This window comes from Phasianus colchicus, chromosome 2 (genome assembly GCF_987193195.1).
Source record: "Phasianus colchicus chromosome 2, bPhaCol1.hap1.1, whole genome shotgun sequence".
Lineage (NCBI taxonomy): Eukaryota > Metazoa > Chordata > Aves > Galliformes > Phasianidae > Phasianus > Phasianus colchicus.
In genome coordinates, this window is record NC_143437.1 from 47,472,254 (window position 1) to 47,496,865 (window position 24,612).

General features: G+C 40.3%; 1 protein-coding gene across 6 annotated transcripts in view; it reads left to right on the plus strand.

Annotated features, from left to right (window-relative positions):
• Window positions 1-24,612, plus strand: part of SASH1 (SAM and SH3 domain containing 1) — a 523,157-nt gene that overhangs the window by 447,574 nt on the left and 50,971 nt on the right. For 5 of the 6 annotated variants that reach the window (XM_090135563.1, XM_090135565.1, XM_090135568.1 and 2 more), the window contains 4 exons: window positions 10,945-10,995; window positions 11,117-11,166; window positions 21,998-22,038; window positions 23,576-23,662. In XM_090135563.1, the coding sequence (XP_089991689.1) occupies window positions 10,945-10,995; window positions 11,117-11,166; window positions 21,998-22,038; window positions 23,576-23,662 (229 nt within the window). The remainder of the gene's footprint in view (window positions 1-10,944; window positions 10,996-11,116; window positions 11,167-21,997; window positions 22,039-23,575; window positions 23,663-24,612) is intronic. The other variant, XM_090135564.1, reaches the window with a different exon arrangement.

The window sequence follows — 24,612 nt, forward strand, 5'->3', positions numbered from 1 at the left end:
CCAGCTGTCAGCATTTCCTTAGTCGCTTCTAGTGTGGTGCTTTGTCATTTCATTGCCTGCAGTATTCCATTTGTCTTTTGTGTTTTTTATTTTCTAGGTTTGGTCTGTTCAGTGTTGAGAAGATTGTGAAGGCTTAGTTATGCAGACTGGGAGCCATCATGAAGCTCCTGAGTTCCTGCAGGAAGAGACAGAAAAAGACAGCATTTATATTGTCATTAAATCAGGGCTTAATATGGAGAATGTGTGCTCTAGATGGATTCCAGAGTTACAAAGGCATTTCTTGCATCTGCAGTAGTAAATGGTCTCCTTCCAATTATCTAGCTTTACAGTCCTGTTGAGGGCTGAACCTCTTCTGTGCCAGTACAGGTGAGGCATGTTTGCTGGGCTGGCTGTTTTTACCCAGTCTATCCAGACACGCAGATCATGGTCTCCCCTGTGCTGTTCTGTCTGCAGCAAGGCACTGTTCAGCATAATTAGCAGAGGACCTCCAAACAGAAGTACTTGCTGGTTGCTGAGGGATCTGTTTCACTTGATGACTGTCCTTCCAAACATACAAAAATGTAAAAAACAATGCATGTCTGTGCTTTTGATGCCATAACTCAATTTGCTGTGACTGCAGTGCTCCTTTAATAGTAAAATATGGCACTGAGTGGGTAGGGTGAAGGAGAAGGTGCACTGTGAGCACAGAGCTTGTACAGGCTGTGCTGGAACAAAGTGTATGTGGGTCACTGACCGTGCAGCAGCTGCAGGTGGTTCTTGCAGTGCAAGCCTGTGCTGCACTTGAGCTTTGCTTGCTCCGGCTTTGCCAGTTCCTGCATCCTTGAAGTAAGGTATGACTGCAGACTTCTAAGAAGGCAGCTGGAGTGGAGTTTGGGACACTCATCATAGGTGCTGCTTCAGGAGTGAAATAGCTAGGCTTTGCTGGAGCCCTCTGATGAGTAGTTGTGGGTGAGGATGGTTTGCCTAAAGCAGCGGTGGCAACTCTGTGTGCAGATTCCTCAAGTCTGAATGCTGGTGATAACTGAAGAACAGCTGCATGAGCTCCAAACACTTTGTATGTGAGCAGCACCTAACAATGTCATCACTGCTGTTTCTTCAAACACTTGTAGCACTGGGTTTGTTTGTTGGCTTCTTGTTTGGAAGAGGTCCTGACAGTCTGTGATGGGATGACTGCCATTGAATGCTGTAGCCTGCATTCACCACTTTTCTGCTCTCTGCTGGGCAAAACCTCACACTAGCAATGTCTGATGTCTTGGGGGTCACGCGTGTCCATCAGCAGAACAGCTGAGCTTTGGGACAACTGGCTGAAGCCAGTAGCTGAACTGGGGCCTCCCAGAGAGGCAAGGGTTAATAGTCTGTTGGAAGTCTTCAGTTTAACTCTTTACTGCTATGATGAGAATCAGTGGTATAAGAGCTTTTAGCCACATTCTTTCCTTAAATGTAAAGAGCAAGTCGATATATTAATTATATTAATAATTGTGTAGATACAGATTTCTGTCATTATAGTGTAGACATCCACTACTTGATATTATCAGACATGCTTACTGAGCACCAGCTGGCTTTTGTCTTTGTGTCATAGAGAATGCAGCCTTTTCTGTGAGCACTGAGATACAGGAGGTGATCGTGTGGTCTTCAGAGAGCCAAGGAGCTATGCACATTGTTTAAATATACAACATTGGGCCAAACAATCTACTGGGCTTCAGTCATAATTTTTCACTCTGATGAGAACAGAGTGAATGTGTGGGACCAGAATTATGATACAGTGGATTGGATTTAATATGAAATTCAGTTTGATAGTCATCATGTAATAGCCATTGATGAAGGCTTCAGTCTGCAAAGGTCTGGCCCACAGCATCCATCAAATAGACGCTTTAATTTCAAAGCTGAGGAAAGAGTGACTAATTTAGAAGTCTCTTTATCAAAAGCAGTTTTTATAGCAGGGTGGATGTATAAATGCAGACTAGCAATTTTGTGGGCTCATCCTTTTTTGCATTAATATGGTTAATTTGTTTTCGGTTCTCTGGTTCAAAAAATTAATTTCTCCTTCATTTTCTAGGAGACTTTGAAGTTAGCATCCAACTGCCAACCCCTGCATCTCTTCCAGCACCCCCTCACATTCTTGGAGTGTGTTTTACAGTTTGAGAGCAAACAGTTCAGTGCATAGCTCTAGGGAATGGATAAACTATCCACCTTAATTTCCAGGTGCTCACTTTCACATACCTATGTAGTAAACAAAACCAGTTTGTTTTCAAGTTAAATGTTGATTCTGTTTTTAAATGTCAGGTTTTAAAAGAAGAAAGAAAAAATATTGAAGCATTTCCCAGTGTGAACAGTTTCTTTTCTGCTTTGAGTGTGCCTTTATAAAAAGGATCTTGAAACAAATGGCTTCTTTGAAAAGATCTGACTGTAACAAAAAATGTCAGCAAAGAGTGGATTTTTTTGCTGACACAGGTTTGTCTGATAACAGATTTTTTTTCAAAACCTTTTCTCACCGTATTCCTTCTGTTCCCAAAGTCTGAGCAGTTAAAGCAAAGTCAGACCCCACCAATCCCATGTGCTTGTGCATGCTGAAACATACAGATAGCTGTTATGGATTTCTGAGTGGAGTCTTCTCAGGAAATAACACAGGAGTCACTAAAGGGAAATAAACTGGGTTAAAAACATTAAACTGAAACTGCAAATCAGCAGAAAAGGCATTCTGAGTTTAAACTACTGAGAATACAGTTCTAGCCTTCAGACTAGTCAGTGCTTTCTACTAATGAAGACCTGAGTTCAGGATTTCTGCATCTTTGATTAGAAATTCTGTTCTGGCTGTGAGAAAGATTTGTTTTCTTTTTTTTTTTTTAATTAAATAAAAGATTTTAGTCATGTCCTGGAAGGTTTGATTTCCTGTTTAAAAAGAAGAAATGGAGTATGTACACAGGCCTCTACAAATGCAAACTTTTCAAAATCAGCAGATTGCGTATAGGTGCAGGTTGTCCTGCAGAAGCATGAAGCCAGGGGTAGGTTGTGAGCATGAAAGAGCCTGATAGCAACAGCCTGGCTGTGGGGCTGCCTTGCTTGCTGATGCCCCAAAGCGGGCATTTGCAGAAACAAGGCTGGCACCCACTGCAATTCTAGGTTCTAATGGAAGGAATTAAAAGATAGGGATCACCTTCAAATGTGTTTGGGGCTTTGGGTCTCTCTAATCTGAAGTTTCTCAGGAAAATGGGTTAGAAAACTACCTCACTGCAGTAGCCAACCTGCAAATGACAATGGCAATAATGGTGGAAGTTTGTGACGTAAAATGCATTGCAGGTTATCAACATGACATAAATAAGAAAAAATACAATTTTTGAATAAAAAATTGTATTTAATATAATTGAATGTATAATTAATAATTATTTATTAAATATTTAATATGAAATGCTTTCTTTCCAAAGTAAATCACAGCTTTCCCACAATGAAAGTAATAAAGCATATTTATTTTCTTCCTGAAATGAAGGACTTGACTGCTAGTTCCCCATGCATCTGTGTCATTACAAAAAAAAAGCCCTTCTTTTTGGATTTTTTAATGAGTAGTACTTTCTTCTGATTTGCCTTCTCCTGAATTTCACCAATGTTTTTAAGGTGTTAGTAAATAGAAGCCAACTTTAGGTTTTCTGCTACAGATCTTCTGAATAAGTCATTGATGCTTTACATTCTGGTACAACATAAAGTGAAAATAACATAGCGAGTGCTTTTTTAGTATTAGCTGGTATAATTAATTAAAGTGTTATAATTAGAGTGCATGTGTATAAAAAAAATTATCAGTATCGGAGTAAAACAGTTTTGCCAGAATCTCTGTGATTTTTGTGTAGGGATTGATTCAGCTTCCAAGCTTCCATTCATTTGCACTATAGCTTATCTGAAATTTTGGCTGCTGGAGGCATAGACATGGCTTGTAGGTACGCAAATATGTAATTAATACCAATGCAACTTTGCGTGGATATTTGTTAGCCAGCGTTTCCATGGTAGGTCAGTTTGAGGTGATTTGTAGCATGTCTGTGTATAGTTCCTGGGGGTGTTGATCTTAGCCTCAGACTCCACGTTGCTTTTCTTGCCCATTTTCAAGAACAAAAGAAGATATATTCTGATGAGAAATTGGGAAAGTGGTGAATAAGTTCAATACTAACCATTTGACAGAATTGTATACAAGAAAGAGAAAAATGAGTGAGTTCTGAGAAATCTTTCACAGAAAGAGGAGGAAAGCGTAACTTAACGAAGGAATTAGTATTCTGAATTTTAAAGGTGAATAAAAACTGAACAGAGCTGTCAATATTGAGAAGTTTGGAATATTCTGTCATAGCTTTAAGTGGAGCTGCTTGTGGTTCTTGCCGTCTTACCTGTGATAGTATTAGTCTTTTACTTAAAAGCCACTCTGAATTCCTGATACTGCAGTTGCTGGATAGCAAAGGATAGTTGTGGTGTGCTGCTCTGGCTTTTGCAATATCCAGTTACACTTTGTCTTGCACCTCCCTCACCTGTGCCACATCTTCATCCCTCTCTCTCTTCACATTTAAACATATTTGATGTTATTGGCTTTTTTTTCCCCTTCCCCTCCACATCAAGTCCTTTCTGAAACCTTCCATATTCTGCTTTATTTTCCATCATTATTTCCCCTCAAATAACCATCTTTTGACTGTGCTCAAACAATAAACATTAACTGTTGATGCTGACAGACGTTAGGATTTTTATTCAGAAATACCAAGCTACAGCTCTAGTATAGACGCAGTTACATCAGCACAAGTATACTTTACTGTTTTACCATTTGGGTGATGGGTGTAAAATACATCAGTCCAAGACCTGCAGCAGCCCAATTGTGTATATACAGCTTTACATTAATACATTTTTACCACAGAGACAGCTACCATAGCTTTGGCATCATCTTGCTTAGAATATTGATTCGAACATATCAGATCTTTGCACTGGAGAAAGCTGTGTTCTTGTATCGACTTTTCTTTGTTAGAAGGCTTTTGTGGTTGTTTTTTGTCTGCTGTAATTTTTCTGGGTTCAGACCCTGTTTGTAGCACGTGTCTTTTCACATTAGGACTGCATAGCTTTTCATTGCTGTAGAGCTTTACAAAGGTTCCTTTGTAATTACTAATGAATTATGTTTTTCAAAATCATTGTAGACTGTTTTTCAGCCTGTGTTTTCCAACCCTAGTGTTGAATACAATGTATTTGAGATGGGGAAAACAAAACAATACAAAAAAAACCAACAGTGCTTCTACTTTTATGGTTGGCAGAGGGGAGAACATCAGACACTGCTCCCTATGATGTGTTATGTTGGATAGGTCCAACGCTTAAATCAGGCCAAGAGGCATGGTTTTTCTTCCATGCCTAATGCTAAAAGGAGGCATGTGAGTGCTGCAGTAGCGTGCTTGTTCTGAAGCTACAGTCATTAGTTAAGCTGAGAGCTGAACGACATCTGTGTTGCTTGTGAGGCACTGAGACTTTTGGACTATTATTTAATGTGTAAAAGAGGTATTTACTTGGTTGAATTCCCATTTTTTAACCATTCCTCCTACGTAGCTCATTTCCTCGACCCAGCATTTTGCTGCTGCTGCAGGATTTATCATTTAGCATGTGTCAGCTCTGGCCTAACACACAGGGGTAATGGAGCAGAAAGCCTACCCTCTCCACTGAAACAGTTCTGCTGAAAGTATGGTCTGGAGGCAGCAGTCTGAGGCTCAGAATGGGTCTTTAACTGATCTGAACCACAGGAAACTCTCTGAGCTGGGTAATTCCCTCCAATACTTGCTGAGGCGGTAGGTACGGGGATAGATGGTTTTATTTCTCTGTTCTGCTCTGTGACCCGTAGCTAGCAACTTGCAGGCAATTTCCATGAAGCACCTGTGTACCTGCGCAGTCTCGGCACAAGAAGACAGTTTTCACCTCCTGCAGAACTTACGCAGGGGCTGAGATGTGATGTGTGGTGGAGGACTCCAGGCAGAACGTCTGCTTTCCAAGCAAAACAAACACTTGGAGGCCTCTGTGCTCCGGCTGTCTTTCACATATGGCATTGTTTAATCGTTTCAGGAGCTAGACTGGAGCATGCGCTGCACCTTCAGAGCAAACAGGAAAGGTGTTTGGGGGAAGAGGCTGTCAGAATTTCCTTGCAGAAGTTTTCCCCTGTAGGTGCCATATTTACAGCTGCTACAGTGAATTCATACAACTGTTTATAAATTTATGAGTGTTTTAGTCATCTCCTTTCCCATTGGTTATGCCCCTGAATTTTCCCAGCACTTGCGTGGTATTCAATTTTCACAGTTGCTGTCTGCACAGTGAGATTAATCCCACCTTGGGATCTGCACAGGAGTGTTTAAATTTATAATTCAGATGCCTGCAGCTCCTGCATTGGAAACTGTGAAGAGTTTCATGAATTTCTAATTACAAGGGATTCATTCAATAAATGTAGTTTCCTGAACTAAGTTGTAGCACTGAGCATAGATGAAGTTTAATGTTTAGGTAATTAAAATATGTGAATGTCCTCTTGTAGACTGCAGGAGCCTTACTTCACTTACTCAGGTTTCCTTTTGGCCACTTTTCTCTGCTATATCATGCGTTTCAGTAGCAGAATGATAGCACCTTGGGATAGCCAAAGGTTTTCCTTATCTCTTGTACTGCACTCAGAACAACTGAGCTGGAGTTACCACTGGAGGAAAAGGCCCTCATGACTTCAGAATCTTTTGTTCCAGTTGGGAAATGTGTTTCCAGCTTCTTGCCTGCATGCTTTGTACTTTAATACATTCTTCCCTTATGCACTTCTCAGGGTTGGTTTATAAAAGGCAGCAAAACTGTTTTTAATATTTTTACAAGGAGGGTAACATACAAAACAAAAATGATGTTATTTAGAAATTAACATTATTTGAAATGAAAATGTATCCAAATGATTTAATAAGGTTCATAGTGACAAAGTGAATGGGAGAGTTGTATGTGAAGGAGATTTATTCCTTGGACCCTGAGGTGAGCAAATTAAGGCCTGAAGCATAAGCCTCAAATCTTGAGGCTTATAAAGCTTACAAGTCATGTTTTCTTTCAACATGAGGGATTTTGGGAAAGAAATAAAATCACTTTGTGTGCTCACACTTCTTGTGCACCTGACCAGCCCTGCCACTTCCTTCTCTTCAGTGCCCACTCTGGGCAGTGTCCCCAGTGCAGCCATGAGGGTGTTACCAGGGCACTGTGAAACCCATTCTGTTTCCCTTCCCCTAACAGCTGGATCTCAGCTTTAATCACATTTCAATCAGGGAGTCTGCAGGTACTTCCTGAGGTCAGGTAGAGTTCTTGCACCAATACTGCATGGTGTGCAGGCAGCAAGAATATGTGGTATGCTACAGACCAGCTTTATGGATGCACAGAAGGCAGTTACCTGAGGCTAGGACAGAGAAGTCCCGTCATCTGCTCTGTCTTAACAAGAAGACTGGTAATACTTGCTGGGTTTACTACAGTGTCTGCATCTCTGCCCCCAAATTCTCCTGTGTTTCATTTTTAAGATTCTCTTCAGAATGGTGAAAGATGTACTTTCATGAGACTAATCTTTGAAAATATTTTTTTGAGAAGATGTGGCGTGCTTGACAGCATGCCAACAGTAGAGGATTTTTTCAGCCTTCCAGACTTAGTCCATGGTAGAAAAAAGGCTCTGATCCTGCTGGATTCAAGTCAACACAACCTGCAGATTTTAATGTGAGGTTTAACTGATTTTAACCTAAATAAATAGAATTACTCTAGGATGATAAAATTTCTGACAGTGAAACAAATCTATGCCAAAAGTTCAGTAGTATTCGAGTAGTATTTTCTTAAGTATTTTCCTTTAGATTCTTGTCTAAATAGCAAAAATATCGTTCTCTTTGAAAGGCAAATAGGTATAATAATCACAGCAATACAAGACTACTGAGTGTTCTGCATTCCAGTGTTGCAGAGTTTTAGAGGAGAAAGAGGAGAATTGTCCTTGCTTGTGTCCTCCACAGTCATCTTGATCCTATAAAACTGCTTCTGTTAAAACAGGGCGGGCTTGACAGTGAGAAAAAAGAAAGCAAATACAGTCAGCTTTTCTTAGGATTTTGTTACGCGGGATGCAGCTGGCTATTCATCTGCATAGTTTTCATTTTAGACTGAAAGTAGTAATTTTCCATTTAATTGCAATCTCAGGCTATGAGTTCACAAGTAACTGCTCAAGCAAAAGACTTCCATAAAGCCTTGGGAACCTAGATAGTGTCTTGTAAATGATAATTTACAAAAACTATGATATATTTTAAAAAGCACTTGCAGCAGGCAGCTTTTTAAAGCAACAGATAAATCAGAAAGTGGAACATTACTGCTGAGAAGTTGGAGTCTAAAGGCATGCTGGACACACAGCTGGTTCTCCTGAGTGGCTACGTGAAGCTTTAAGATGTGCTAGCTTGTAAAATGCTCAATTTCTCAGCTGTGTGCCAATCTGTGGACAAATGAGGTGCTCGTGAGACATGTTTGGAACTTGGGGCTTCTGTTCCCTCCCTCCTTGAGGCCAGGGTGAGAGACTGGGCGAGGAGGATTGCAGTGGTGTGCCTGCAGTCTTTCCTGGATGAAATACTTGCTTGGATTCCATTTTGACAGAGCTAACGGAGAAAGAGGGGAATGCCTGGTGCCAAATGGCTAATTTTACTTCCTTGATCTGTGAGCATCTGTGGAATTTCCCTGGTCTCAGTCCAGCTTCTGCTCGATTACAGGAGCCCCCAAGTCTGTCAGTGAGCGGATGTGATCTCCCTTTCATGCTGTCTTCCACTCAAGGACTTCTTCCATTCAAGTTCCCTTTCTGTGCTATAAGATCAGCAAAAGCAGATAACCAGACCATAGGCAAAATCCCCAAGTTGGGCAATGACCTTGTGTCAGCCTTGAATGCTTCATAATAAGCATGTGGCAATGGGCTGCTCTGTGTTCTTCTGCCTGCTGTGACTGGCAGCTGTGTGGTGGCAGGGTGGGCTCTTTGTGCTTTTGCAAACTCTGGTCTTAGGAACTTTCTGGGAGTGCTAATCCAATGCCACTTCATGGCAGTCAGCGGTAATTTCCTGTCTCTGTTAAAAGGCTGCATTTCCAGAAAATTGTGTCTAGCTTTCCTTTTTGTATTAAATCTTAAGAACATTTTGTCACCCTTTCTGTAATCAAAGGGCATAGGAAGTAGAATTTCACAGAGATAAGAGATTTACATGTAGGCTGAGGAATGCATGAACAAAAAAGACCTCCAGAATTGAGAAATAAATCCATATCTTTTTTCTTTGAGTATACTATTGTTGCTTGCTCAGCTATGTTGGCCCTTTGGTTACAGTACCACCTTTGCAGTAATTTCGTGAGCTGCTGAGGAGAAATGGTCATAAGCAGGCTCTCCCATTGTTTCACATGCAGATCAAGTTGTGAATTGCAGCTCTCGATACTGACAAATAACTTTTAATTGGTTCTTTCATTCTAATTGGAATTTTCCCACTGATTTCAGATAGATCATGGTTAATGAGGTGGTCCTTTTAATCTTAAATTATATACCAGGAGTGGGGCTTGTCTCATCTAACTTGAGGTATCTGAAACCTGTCAGGCGAGTTGTTCTGTAGGAGCTGCTGCCTAGCCATTGATTATGATGGGAATTTAGGTGACTGGGCCTGGGGTAGATGGTTCTATCCCAGATATTTGGAGGAAGGGAGTTTGAATTCCATCCTCTTGGTGCATTTCTGTGAGAAAAACAGGCCTTGCTGGAACGTACCAGAGTCCTCTCAGTAGTTGTAGCCCATTAGAGGAGAATGCTCTTTCAGTACTGATTTTTTTTTTTCCTGCATATTATTCATTAAAGTAAATTTGTAGAAATTCTGCTTGGATTTAACTATTAAGCTGTGCGATGACGTAACGTCATTTTTGCATCTTTTACATTATTTAATCCACAGCAGTAGTGGAAATACAGATACCTGCATGAGGAAGATTTTTGTTGCTAATATCCCTCTCCCAAAGGGTGTTCCGTGATGCATAACCCAAAACCTCAACTGCCTACTTTCTGAAACTCATTTTTTATTTTACTCATTTGAGAAACTAAAGCTTGTGCATGTTTTTCTAGGCACGTCATTAGTATGATAACTGGGACCCAAAAGTCATAGGTATTGTTCTTGGCTCCTATGAACTGTCCCTGAGCAACGCCCTTAGCACTGTGCTGTGGAAAATAGTTATCTGTATTTAACAGTGAACTGAGTTGGCACTTTCCATGCAACTTCTAATAGAAAATACTGAGCAAAAAATACTGTTTTTAGTCTGAATTATTTTTTATGAATGGTACTTTAAGGTTTCAAAACAACAATATTTTTGTTATAGCAAAGCATTTGTAAACTATGTTTGTGGTAAAACTTGTGTTGCAACTACCAGCGTAAGAAGGCTGTGGAGCAGTGCATGATGAGTAGAATCAGTCTGCTTTAGCCAGGTATGTTGAGGCTCATGCAGTCTGTTAACAGAAATGGATCCTTAGCTTTTGCTCTGTCCCCCATATTTGCCTGGGACTTTAACCTATCTGGAACCCTGTATGGGACATAGAGACTTGAAGCGGCTTAACAGTAAATGACAAATAAACATATAAGGGAAAGAATACTGAAATACTGAAGAGAGTTGCAGATCTTTCTGTGAGTATGTCTTAAGCATTGATCATTTAGTGAAAAGAACTCATTCCTCTTTTTATTTTGTTTTGAATCTCCTCTCTATGACAATCCTTTGTTGCTCTGTAACATCCAGTGGTGTAATTCTCCTTTATTGGAGTATTTAAGAATGTATCTAGAAAGCAATTCCTCCTGGAGAGGCTGGTGTTTCCCATTCAGCAGGTTTTGAGGTAGTCCAAGACTCTCTTACCCTGTTTCTTCTATTCACCCTTTCCAAACTCTTCTTTGTAATTTCATTAACCCAGCATCTGTTCTGTTTTAGGAGAAACCTGAAGCCAGTCCCACATCTCTACAACTGCGATCCCAGATAGAAGTAAGCACTTTGATTTTGGTCATCTGTTTTTGTTTGTTTGTTCTTTAATTTAATTTTCTACATAAATTGGGCTAAGGCTGCTCTCGTGTCTGCTCTCACTGTTGTGTGTCTTCTCTTGCAGGAGTCACTTGGTATCAGCAGCACCGCATCAACACCTGACACTGAAAGAAAGTAAGTGAAGGCACAGGAGGTCAGAAAGGAGGGAGGGGGAATTTGGTGTTTTCTTTTTCCTTGGAGTAAATTCATTTTAAATTTCATTGGTACTTCAGGGTTTAAGATGCAGCCTCTATTAATGAAACCCAGTTTGGAACCTGTTTTTTCTCTCTTTCTCTCTTGGCATTTTGTTGTTTGTTTGTTTCTTTTTCATTCAAAGGAAGGTTATCTTTTCTCCCTTATGTGTGCATTCAGGATGTGATACACCATTAAGACTGGTAGTCATTTTTAAGGAACATTACTGATTACACGTTCTCTGCAAATTAAAGTTGCTTAAAAATAACTTTATGGGACTAGACCTGAGCACAGCCAAGGAAAGATCGGCCAGGGAAATGGAGAGCTACAAGTTTAAACCACTTTCCTTTTCCTGTGCACTCCTGGGTTTGTAGCTGTGCTTTTGAAGAAGGTGCCAAGAGAATAAAGTATTTAAAAATGAAGTTAAAAGGAACTTTAATTTTAGAAGTCCTTAATAAAAAGCTCTCTGTGTGGACTGAGAGGGTTTCTGTTTACTGTCACCTCCTGCTGCAATGTGTGCGCTTGTTTTCGGTGCCTCCTTCCTTTGATCCCAAGATCCTGGATCCCTACTGCTAAGGGTAACGTGCAGCAGTGCAGGAAGACAACTGATACTGTATTTCCCATTGCCTTCATGTTGTAGGGTTGTGCCAGCTGGATTAGTTCAGAGACACTGCATAGAGTACAGGTCTGAATGTAAGGTGCTTTAGTAAATTTATAGCCCTGCATTTGAGTAACTTCTAGCAGAGCCAGGGTTCAATTGGACCAAAGCAGGAAAGATTTAAAAAATTGCTGCCCTTACTGTTTGCCAGTTCAGCAGAGCCAGCCTCAGTCTCAGAAGGAACTGCAGTAGATGTGGGCCATAGGACTTGACTCACTGAGTGCTCACCACATGGAAGTTAGGTGTCTAGTATACTGCTTACAGGCTTCTTGCACAAGTGTCTAAAAGCTGATTCATGCTAAAGATCTTGTAAAGTTATTCATAATCTTTTAGAGCTGCCTTGTCTCTCTTCATCACTCAGAGAGTGATGATTTGCTTGAGGTAGATACTCCTTTTCAAAACAGCTTAAGATGGATAAAGGTGAATTTTGCATTGGTGCCATCATTGCCTCCATTTTATTTGTTGTTAACAGAGAAAGTCTAGAAGGCTTAAGGTTTAAAAGTGGTGCTTCAGATATTGAAACATGGATAAGTTCCTTTCAAGGATGCTTCTGTGTCTAGCACTGTAATGAAACTAAAAGTGCCAGGTGGATAAGCACTGTACTCTGGGAAGTAAGCTTTTAAGGTTATAATCATAATACTTTTCTCAAAGCTCTTTCCCCATGAGCAAATATCATTCTCCTACCTCAAGTAAGTGATAAGATAGAGATCTCACAGGAGGACAGCATCCAGCTGGGAATAAAGTCCTCTTACAGGTTCTAGCCAGGTTCCTGGACTGTGTCTCTTTGCAGATATTATATTGCAAATAACTGAGTGAGGAGAGAGTATCTGTAGAAACGTCTTTTGAGCTGATAGTATTCTGAGAGTGCTCATTTATTTCATTGAAGAGAAATTAACTATGTTATCTTATACCAGATGGAAGAGACCTATAATTTCTGTAGACCATTCAAGATTGCAAGCGTCCTTTTTGAGGATTTCTTCTGTAAACTGAGGGGCATACATAGTTAACTCAGTTGAATTTACGAAATTGGCACAAGGAAGATTGTGTCAGAAATTTTCACAGTAGGAAACAAGCCATCAGTATGTGGCTTGTTTAAAATAATGAGTGTCTACTTGATGCCATAGAAAATAATCAGGTACAGGCCTATGACAACCAGCCCTATTAATGCTGGTTTCATTTCTCTACCTCAGAGTCAATTCAACCCTCTTAATTGGAGGGAGAGGTTATAAAATTGATCTGCAGAAAAACAAATATTTCAAGTCCATCAGGTAGTACTAAAATGCTGAGTTGGAAGCTTTTTGGGGGAGTATGTGTCAGCTCTAGAGGCTTTTTCATGTTTATTGTTTAATTTGTGGCTTTTGACTAAATTTTGCTGCGTGGGCATGCTGCAAGAGACAGGAAAACATGTCCCTTTTGGGACATGTACTTCTGTGGTCACCTCTGCTGTGTGACAGATCTGGAGTGAACTATTTACAAAGCTTCTTGGAAGCTTCTTTGTTTGAAGAGTCTAATTTTCCAAACATGAAACTCAGTGCAGATGTACATTGATTTTTGAAATTCTGAAACAGCTTAGGGGGTGCGAATTTGAAAGATTTGTCCTTTTTTTTTTTTTTTTTAAATGCTGGAAAATCTATTGTTATGAATACTATTATGAAGCCCAAGTAAAAGCTTGGCCAACAGAAACTTACATATTCTCATATTAAAAATACAAACTTTTTCATAGGATGAGCTGAGGGGAGTTGTTTGTGTGGTATCCTGAGCAGGTTGCTTCAGAAAGTGAAGAAAAAGAAAAAAAAACCGAGTTGGAATGGGAAAGAGCAAGTGGCCCAGTAAATTGCAGGGCTTATTGGTAACTCCCTCACCCGAAGCTTCTGTTTGCACGCCCTGCAGCTTAACTCTTCTAGAATATAACGTTTAAAAATAACACACCTGGATGGTTGTTTAATTTTACAGAGTTGAGACATTCCAGACAGAAAGAGGCTTTGAGGGAGTCTGGAATCAGCTATGTTTGCTTTAACCTTTGGTTTGGTTTCCTTTTTTGTGATACCTGATTGGGAAAAAAGATCTGACAGTCTCTACTGTACACTACAGTGAAAACAGATTAGCCTTGATGCCCTACGGTAGGAAAAAATCCCGTTTATGTGGACAAGTAGTGTATGCTCAGTCTTACCTTGAATCTTAGGAAGTGTGCCACCCAGGTTGTTATTATTAATATTTGTTCAAAGCCAGTGTGAAAAGTTTGGTTCCCTTAGTCCATCAAGTTGCCAAACAAGTATCTGTCTAGTGGGTGATCTGCTGTAACATAGAAGAACAGCCATTGTGCCTGGAGGGAGGCAAAAAAGGAATTAAATAGCCTGGAGTCAGAGCTGCTTGTCATTTCAAGTGGTTGTCCCTCCAGAAGTTACTTGGGGCGATGCCACCTTCCTCTGTCACTGGCAGCACTTTCCTTTTAATTAGATAAAGCTAAAAAAAAAAAAAAAAAAAAAGTTCACATGTGAACCTCCTCTATGCATTATAAATGCCCTAGCAAAGATGCTTTTCATTTGATTGATTCTGACAAGGAGAGAAAAAGCTTCACTGTAGCAAAGGCCTATGAGATTTATGTGAAGATGTGTGGAGAATAACACCAAACGTACTGATGTAGCCTGGAAAGCTATCATTAAAAACAGAATAGAAAGTTGTGTTAGTTCAAGCTTCAGCCTGCCATTGCTGTACATTTTTTGGCCATACTAGAGTTACATTGAAATGGGCAGGCTTCCTAGTCCTATAATACTCAGCAAAGCGGGGAAGGATGTGTTTCTAGCTAATAATTACTTTCATTTCTTTCTGCCCTTTCCAAAGTTCTCAAACTTCAGGGATACTTTCAGTTGCGCTAGTGTAACTTAGCAGATTCTCAGTCAGCCTCCAACAAAGTGGTAGCAGTACTTCTAACCATGATGTTTTTCATTTTAAACAAGTCTCCCCAGAATTGCAAGCATTTCTGTGTAGACACACTGATTTCTGATTTGCTAGAAGAATAATAGCTATAACAAATAGGCAGTAAATGTGCTCTTAGTAGTTACTATCCTTTCTTTGTCCCAACAGCATGTTGATTTGGGAGTATATTGTATATACAATCCCTATTATTTCAAAGTGATGGCAACACCCCAAGGATGTTTACTCAGGCAGGAGACCGAGCAGGGTTTTCTCATAATTGTAAACAGAGCATTTAAAACAATGTAATCCAACTTTTAGCCCGTTCCCGTTTTTAAGCATTTGAGCCTACATGACAGACTGATGAGCTCTGCATGTTTGCCAGGAAATCCAGGTTAAACTCAGTCCCTTGAACTTAAGCTTCTGCATCCTGACTCTCATCCTGTTTTCAGAAGAACTGGGGATGTTGCAGGGGGGAAGTTGTGTATTTTCCCTCTTGGGAAATAGATCTATTTGCTCTCAGTGCTTACTCCAGTGGCCCTTAGACAAGTTTCAATTGTGGTGTATTAGAGAACTGACAGAAAAGAGGGAAGTAAGTGTGAAACCCAAGAGTACTGCATACAGATAGGATGAGGTACAGTCACTCCTGTATACTGATTCTTTTTTTTTTTTTTAATTTGCAGCTGCTAGAGAAAGGAAAGACAGAAAACAGTGCATGGGGGGTAACAACTGTGGCTGTATCTGGCATTTCACAGGCATTCCTGCCACCTTTGGATGCCAGTGGGCGTTAGGAATTGCCACCTTTTGCATGAATCGCTTGTTCTTTTCTTGAATTATAGCAGTCAAGCATGCTACTGACCAAGTAAATGGTCATACTTTGTGTTAAGTGCCCTGATTCACCCAGCTCAGTACAGTTTAGATGTTCTGTACCCAACGATCTTCAAGACCAAAATTGCAGACTCTGTGGGAGCAGGGAAATGATCACAAATTTCAAGAATCACCACATGGAAGATGCTGGGGAGCAGTTTGTGCATATGGCACAGGCTGCATGGTTGGCATTGCTCAAGCGCTTAGCATTCCAGCACTGGAGAGCTGCTGCATCTCTGGCAACTGTTCTCAGCTCCCAGCTTCAGCTGCTTACCAGTGTGAGTATCTTTATCTTGTCTTCCGTGTGTGCAGGACAAGCATCTTAAACCATGTTCTTTGCACATTGAGTTCATGCATCTTAGCCAGCTCCCTGTTTGCTTGTTGTGGATGTCAGAGGAGGAGTTGCAGGCTGCTCAGGAGTTGGGGCTTTCCCTGAGGTTGTTAGCAGGCAGCCAGTGAAGCCACAACAGAAGTGGTTGCCTTCATTCTCTCAGCTCTGTAGGAGAAACTATGGACTGGATCTGCTCTTAAGGATTTTCTGCAATGGATTTGCCATAGTAAAATCAGTCAGTGTTATGCTCTGTACACTTGAACTTCACATCAGCCTCGGGCTGGGAGAATGCCTGCAGTTCAGTGTCACCATGTTTTTGGCAGTGGCTTCCAATGAAAACAGTTGTCAATAAAAATTGCTTTCATTTTGTAACAGAAGAGTTCATGCAAGCCTAAATTGTGCCCTCTTCAATGCCCTAATCTGCTGGCCTTTGCCAGTAGCTTTTAATGCTAGATTTCCTAATCCTCTTCCCCTTTAGCCTCTAAACTACAGGTCACGCTCTGAATGTAAGGGGTTATTAAATCATCACTCCAGCCGCCACTGATGGAGTGGCTTAAATTCTGTCATATTTGATTCTGGCAACTTGTCAGGGTGCCCGAGTTAGCTTCAGCAGAAATTTGTGAGCTCCTCTGCTAAGAAACAGGAGTGCTGCTCTGCCAGAGGATGTGAGGCAGGGGGTGGGCATTAACTGAGCAGAACAAAGCAGAAGACAAACAAAACCACCAAGTGAGGATGCCAGTGGCCACACTTAATTGCTAACAGAATGATTTGTTCATTTTCATTGGTTAAATATTATATATTGGAAGAGAAAAGGAGGAAAAAGTAAAGTCTCTCCATACTCGAGAGGTCTGCATTTAAGTTGTATTCCTTTAAGCCCTGTGCTTGCAGGAATCAAAAAGAAGCAGTGAATGTGTATGGCCCTGTTTTCACTTGTTTGAGGCCTGATTTAGTCAAAGCCAGATTATTCATGACGCCTTTAAACAGCCTCCTCTGGAGAAGTAGGGCAGGAAACTCCCACAATAATCCTCACAATGGGAGCCAGAGGCCAGCCAAGCACTGTCTGGGACACGTGAAGAGGAGAACCAATGTGCCTCTGAGCCACTGTGGGGTTTCAATCCCGGTAGTGTGGTGCTTGAAAGAAAGATAGTCAACCTTGTCACAGCCAGCCAGCAGGCAAGCAGAGAGCAGTGTGTGCAGGCTGGGGAGGTGCACCGCATTTGCTACCTTGCACCTGCTCTTCACTATGGAGGAGCTTTCAGCTGGCAGTGGCCTGCCCCAATTCCGTGGGTTTTAAATAAATTGGAATAAACACATCCATGCAGTATGCAGCCCTGCTCCGGCCTCCGTGATGAGGGTCCGTGACCAGCCCAATGGTACGGCTATGGCTGGGGTGGGAAATGTGCACGCTGTTTCCACTGAGAAAGTTTTGAACTGCTTTAAGAGCCATTGCTATGGAAACCTAATGAGAAGATAATTGAATCACACATCTTTGCTTTCTGTCCCTTTCTCACACTGGTGCCAGCAAGGTCAGTACCTTATAGGCCTGCTTTCTCTTCAGGTTCATGCAAATTCGATAAAAATACTAAAGGCCCATTTTCTTCTCTCTGCCAGCTCTGGTTAGATAAATTATCTTGTATTCAGTCAGGAGCAGTTACAGGCCTGTCCGGTTTTCATAGTAATGATGTGACTGGGCCATTTCCAATCCATATAGATAACCAAATGGCATTGTGGCAGAGCCAGTGCGGGCTTTTGCATCAGTCTGTTCACTGCTATGAACGTGAATATTAATAGATTAAAAAATCTCAACTAAAGCATTTTCTCCAATGGTCTATAAATTGTCATTGGGAAGAAAGAAGGGGGCTGGTATCAGTTTATTGAAATTGGTAACAGTGATGGTTTCATTGTCAGATGGTGCTGTGCACCTGTGGATTTTATGTGCCAAAAATGAGATGTGGCCACGTGTTAAAGCACATCTGCATCGAACATACTTAGTGGTGAAACAAAAACCCATCCACAGTTCTGTCATTCTCAGTCCCAGTGTTTATTCTGCTTGGAGAATGATGAGCTTTCAGAACTCCTCGGGTGCATTTGTAAAGGCAGCACATGGTGTCATTGGTTTCTTTTTCCCGTTCTGTGGTGTACCAGCATATCACATCTCGAGGCATGTGTGACTGCCTCTTGTGTAATCAGCCACTCTGCATGCGAGGTAAGCTGTAGGGTTTCTCTGGCTGGGTCAGAATCAGCCCAGAATTCTCAGAGAAAGGTGTAGCCTGGTAGCTGAACACAGCCTAATTAAACGCCTCCTTTATAACCAGATACAGTCACAATAGGCTTGCAACAGAGATCTTTGCATAGTTCTTCCTTGTACTCCAATGTTTGGAGCACACCTCCAGGATTTTAGAGGGAGAGATTGCTTTAGTTTAGCAAGGTCATCTCAGCTGCAACACTTTAATGGAAAGATGAAATGTAAGACCATTTTGTGTGCCTAGCAGCTTTGCCGTTGTTTGGATAAAGGCAGTGATCTCTCAGGCTGGAAAAAAAGGAACTAGAAGTGCCCTCCAGAGGCGGTTCTCATGTCCAGCTCATCCTGATCAGAGACATCTGGTCTGGTTTGCATCTTTCAGGAACCTCTTAAAAGCAGTCAGTTTTTACAGCTTCCCTCCCATTCTCTACCTACTGTTGGAAATTTGTCCAAAAAGTTAGGAAAAGCTAACTCCTCATTTCTTTCCAGCTTATGCTTGTTCTTGTGCCTGTTTTATTAATAGGCGATAAATTAATCTTGCAGCTTTCGATTTTACTGAACAGGCAAAATTTTTCTAGCCTTCTCTGGTAAGACAAAGTGTTCAGCTCCCTGACTATTCTAAGAGCTTTTCTCTTTAACTGATTTGTATGTTTTTCTGAACACCAGTAACTACAGTCATACAGGCTATTCCTATACATGTTTGTTAGTCATATTGCCATTGGAATTTCCCATCCTTCTGCCTTTTAGGATTAAAGTGTAGGGTTTTATTCCTGTCATCTTCTTCAGCTGGTATCTCCAGGTACTCTGTCATTTGCAGTTGGCAAACCTCCAGCATTTGAAATACTGGCTTTTCTGACAGTCTTTTTCACATATTTACACATTTTGGCATTGAATTCAAATTCGTTTCCGCTAAGCCAGTCCTTCTAATCATCTGGTTTCTGAGCCCGGGTTATCCCACTGCTGCTTTTGCTACCAGATTTTGAGAGTGTTCTGTGGTAATTTACTCAACTCCATGGAAATCCATCATCTCTCTGAGACAGTAGTGCAGTAGTATCTTGTTATTCCCCAAAGCAGTTCAATTTTTATATACTCTATTGTGCTGCTTTTTTTTTTTGTTTGTTTCAGCAGTGTGGCTACAAGAGGCCCTAAATAAAGGCCTAAAAGATAGTTTTGAATTTGTGAGATTAATGGATTATATTTCTGTCCCATTCTGAAGCTCATTTCCAGAGATTCTGGGCAGATACAAAAGTACTTCCCTCTGGTCATAGATCTTTGTCTTCCTTTCTGTCTGAATGTTGCCCATACATTTCTCCTGTTATATGCTGTGACAGAGTACATTTCATGTGAAAGCTTGCTAATGAAGTTGTACATCAGACCACAACAAAAATGAAGGCCTCCACAGTGGAGTAATGGCATTTGGCTCCCTTTCAGGCATGCAGTGCTGAAACTTCTGCCAAGTGTCACTGCATCATTAACTTTCAGCCCAAGTTATCAGTCTATGAATGGAAGAACACAAATCACTTTCGGCGCACGTTCACAGAGGAGCTGCGGATTTAACAGAGTAAGGGAGTGTAATTGACAAATCAAACATAAAGCAACTCAGAGGCACTATGGAATTTTTCACTGGACATCTAGGAAGTAAAGCACTTGATTGATTTCACTGAGATTCTTAAGCGTCAGAGTTGTCTGATAGAAGTAAAAAGCAAATGCTTTGTCAGGCTCTATGTAGTAGATTTTGTTGGCGTTTCCATCCCTTAAGACTAGCTGTTAGCATTTTCAAGGTCAGCTCAGACCTGGAATATTTCCTCTTTAAGGAATGAATGAAATGATAACTAGGATTTGCATCCTCTGTTGAAATGCAGTATACAACCTAAATCAGCTGTAAAAGAGAAGGTAGACTGCTTGCTATGGATCCTGCTCATCACCTCACTCTCTCTAGCTCAGGAGCATCACGAGTTTGCTTCTGTTGCTGTCCCCCTTCTTTTGAAGCCTGCATGGAGCAAGTTGGTGGCATTGGACTAATTTCCAGGGACCAGTTGTTTACATCACAAACACTGCCACTGCACCTGCTGCTTACTTGCACTGTTGTTGGCAACTGTGGAAGAGAAGAAAAGAAATAAAATGGATTTAGAAGCTGAAGAGCAGAAGATACTGCCTCTGTACTTTGAGGCTGATGTCACTAGGGAGACAAAGTTCTGACAGCAAAGAAATTTCATTTTCCAGGGATGGTGATTTGGTGCAATTTGTGGATACCAAATTCATTTATGATAAATAATGTAGCTGTTTACTTGATGGGTGAAATCTGTGCTCAGGTACAAAATGTGTGTTGAATTAATTCTGTCATTTCCAACAGGAGTTGACTTTCTTTTTACCTTGTCGTACCCTTATAAAAAGTCCGTATACTTTTAATCGGGTTTTCCTTTATTTAGAAATTTATCAATAGGAACTTTGCCTTTAAATTTCATAATGTAATTTTGGCCCTGTGGAAAGTCTGTTAATTTTGGCACTGAATATTTTCCTAGAAAGTATGGGATGGTATACACCTGTATCATTAACTTTTCCCCTTCAAGGGTAATCTTTAGTATCAAGGAAGACACTAAATGTCTCCTTCTACCTGATACACTCCAAATCTGAAGTTTGGCTGTTTCAACTGATTTGCAGTTTGTGCTGGATTAAACTTGTAATTAGTCCAAGGCTGAAAGAGGTTAGATTTCAGAGCTTTGCTGTGCCAAACCCTCTTTGCCCAGATGAATTTCTAAATCAAACTTAAACTTCATACTGTCTCATTTCCCCTCTAATGATGTCTTTTCAAATTGATGAGTGTGTTTTTCATGCTTACAAAACGTTGGCCAGTAATTGCCTACATCTTTTAAGCTCTCAACCGGTTTAAACTGAAATTTTCCTTCAAAAGATTTATTCAGTTTATCAAAAACTCTTCGTTGCCCTCTTCTGGGAGTCTAGGAGAATGCAAGGAACCTGTCAAACAATGGACAGCAACTAGCATATGACATGTATGTATTACATGGCCTCACTTATGGAGTGATTTGGCTTGAGGTGTTCTTGGTATGCTGGGATGTATGTGTTTTTATTTTTCATGCCACAATACATGCATAGCACAACAGGGCATTGTCTTGTCTCAGGGGTTCAGAGCTCTTGGCAAAAACACTGCCATAATGCTTTGCAGTTGGAACCTCAAGCAAAGTCATTGAAGCTGGCAAGAGTCATTTTACTGGCTGGGCTCAGCTTGGATAGAGATCCCCATAAGAAGGCTTCAAAGAATTTCATGAGATTTGGTAATTTCTATTAGCTCCATTTACATAGACAAAACAAAAAAACAAACACAAAAGCCTGAAGAGGGAGTGATGTCTCATCAGAGAATCCGCAGTGAACCATTGGTACTGAGTTGGAATCCAATATGGAAAACTGGTGAGAACAAAAGGCTGATGCACTATTTTACCAGGTTGTTTGTAAAGCCTATATTCTGTTAAAACTGTTTGTAAAGCCTATATTCTGTTAAAACAAATTTCTCTAACTAGCTTTTGATCGTGAAAGGTTTGTTTCTGAGCTTTCAAAGGGGAACTCGGTTGCTGTGGTCAGACCAGTGAGTTTAGTTTTTGTCTCCAACTTGCTGCATTTGGAAGAAAGGGGAAGAGAAAATAGCCCATGATGTATTGTTTGGAAACTATTATTTACTGTAATCAGACAGCTCCCATGAAATGTGAGAGGTCTGCATCAATAAGTCCATTTCTCTTTTGTGTTCTAGGCTCTCCATTCATAAATCAAGTTCGGAGGAAGGCTCTGTAGGTCAGTATATTTCATTTTATCTGATACTTCAATTGAATTCTTAAGCAGGTTTTCAGTTTTGCTTGTGTGAAGATGTGAAGAGCTGAGTAAACACAATGCCAGCAGAAGTCAGCAGCATTTAGGATGGGGGGGAGGGCAAATCTAAAGTGCTTTAAAAGAGGTATGCTGAAGGTCTCTGTGATTTCAGACACTGCTCAGCAAGCATAGTCTGATAACTACACAGCTTTTTGGTTCATTATATTGCTTTCAGAGTCTTTAATATTAGCTCACTACTAGTCTACCTGTTTGTATTTAAAAAGTTACCACCAGCACCAGTAAATAACTGGGTTTTTTTGTTACTCTGTGCATGTCATGCTGGAGTCTTATTCTTTGTTTCTGAAATATTTTGCATTCTTAAATAACAATTTTTTTTCCTGTTCTTTCACTTTTTTTCTAACTTACCATAATTAGTTCAAATTGCTACGTAGACATATCAGTTGAGCTGATAAAATTCTAGATAGGTTTAAAATAAAATAAATAAAATAAATATAATAATTATATTATACAATTATTTTATTTATTAGGAAAATTGGAGCAGGGGAGTTGCTTCTTTTTTTTCCAGGATAATATCCTCACAGTCTGAAATAAAGCTGTGCCTCAGAGTTTCAATAAACTCAACTCTGGAGCTTCAAGGACAAGATCCAAAATACCACAGTCGTATGCTGAAATTCCGTGGCACAAAATAAAGTGTTCATCTGAATTTTTCAAAAACAGCAGAGGGATGAAGTAGTTCTGTATCAGTAGCATTTCTGCCAGCTCAGGCACAGTATGTTCTCTTGCAGATGGCATGAACTTCATAGCATGTGCCCTGATTGATTCAACAGAACACAGCTATATGCCCTCCCTTGTTCCGAATCTTCTTTCTAGAATAAATAATATTCTTCTGGGTCATTGAGCAATATACAGATCTGATAGTAATGGACATGTGTTCCCAGCCTTGTATGATCAAGGCATAGAGGGAGCAAGAATCAGTTGTATCTGATGGTCTCAAGAAATTTCTCATGCCAAGTAGCAGTACGTGCGTGTGTGTTTTTATATATGTGAAGTGTTTATTTTCTATATAGATATGCAAACACATATTAGAGAATTCATTATCTGTCTTGTGACTTAGGCTGCATAACTGGGGTTCAGCTGACGTGAATAAACCAACAAAATGCTTCAAAAACACTTCCAAATTTGACATTATCAACAGACTGGAGACTATAACAGATGTCGAAATGAATGTAAAATATTTTCTGTTTATAATTCAAAATATGTATGTTAGTGGCTTATCTCAGTCATCTGTAGCATTGGCAATTGTAGGAGAATATGTACATTTCTCTGAAATGGCTACATCACCATATTTCTAGTATAGAATAAATAAAGAAAAACGGAAGATTTGAATTTTTTTATTCTTGTTTTTTACTTAGAAAATATAACTGTAATGTTTACTAACTAATGTTTCTTTTTGAAATTCTTCTTCCCTTCCCTTCTTTCCCCCTCCCTAATTTTCTTTTAGGGAAAGCAGACTGGAAAAAGAAAAATAAGTTTTTTTGGCAGAATTTCCGAAAGAACCAGAAAGGATTGATGAGGCAGACTTCAAAAGGTAAACCTTTCTAAAGGATTTTTGGACCAACCTTATAGAATGTAATTATCCAACCTCACTAAAGGTTAAATCTCCTTTGCAGCAATGTAAGAGTCACAGATCTGTGGATCTGGAAGTTGAAACACCTTCAGTCCTGATTGTCAGTGATGCTACATACACAAAATGATGCAATCAATGGATAGTTATGAATAACATAAAAATGAACGAGATGCTTTCTCTTCTGACTTTATGAAAGAGAAGGTTTTTGTTTTTTTTTTTTTTTGGCACTTGGCAATGTTGACCTGTTTGCTTTGGGCTTTAATCCAGACTCTCATTTCAGGAAAAGACACTACAAGAAGGAGTAGTAAAAGTGCATCTGGTGAATAGTGAAAATAGAGGATTGATTCCACTTAAACTGTCAGATCTCTTTCTCTAGCTCTCCAAAAGATGCAGCTGTGCATTGCTTTAAGTATTTTTCTTCATAAATAAAATTTCTGTTTACCCATGTGTATCTGTTATATCCTTCTGCTGCAAACAGATGCTTTCCTACATTTCTAACTGTGTTCAAATGGATTGTGAAAAATGATATGAATCTGCCTATGAGGTTGAAAAGGTCACGTTTATACTCAGTGAAGTGTAGACCCTTGCTGGCTCTCAATGCACATTCTGCCCGTGCTGACGTGCGAAGCTTAAACCAGAAGATGAGGTCCTGGAGATTGGAGGCAAAACATGTCCAGTACTCTATGCCTGCTCATAGGCAGTTAGATAACTAGACGGGGGGTGCAAGTCTGAAGTTTGAGGGATGTGGCTAATCTGCAGCAGAGCGCTGATAAAGCCCAACACATCATTCCTAGAAGAGCTTCCCATCCACTCTTTTAGCCGATCGCAGTATTCCTCAGGGCTGAGTTCTGGACTTTGCTGTTGTTAGCACTTTCTTTTTCATTCTTGAGAGTCAATAATTATGTGATATC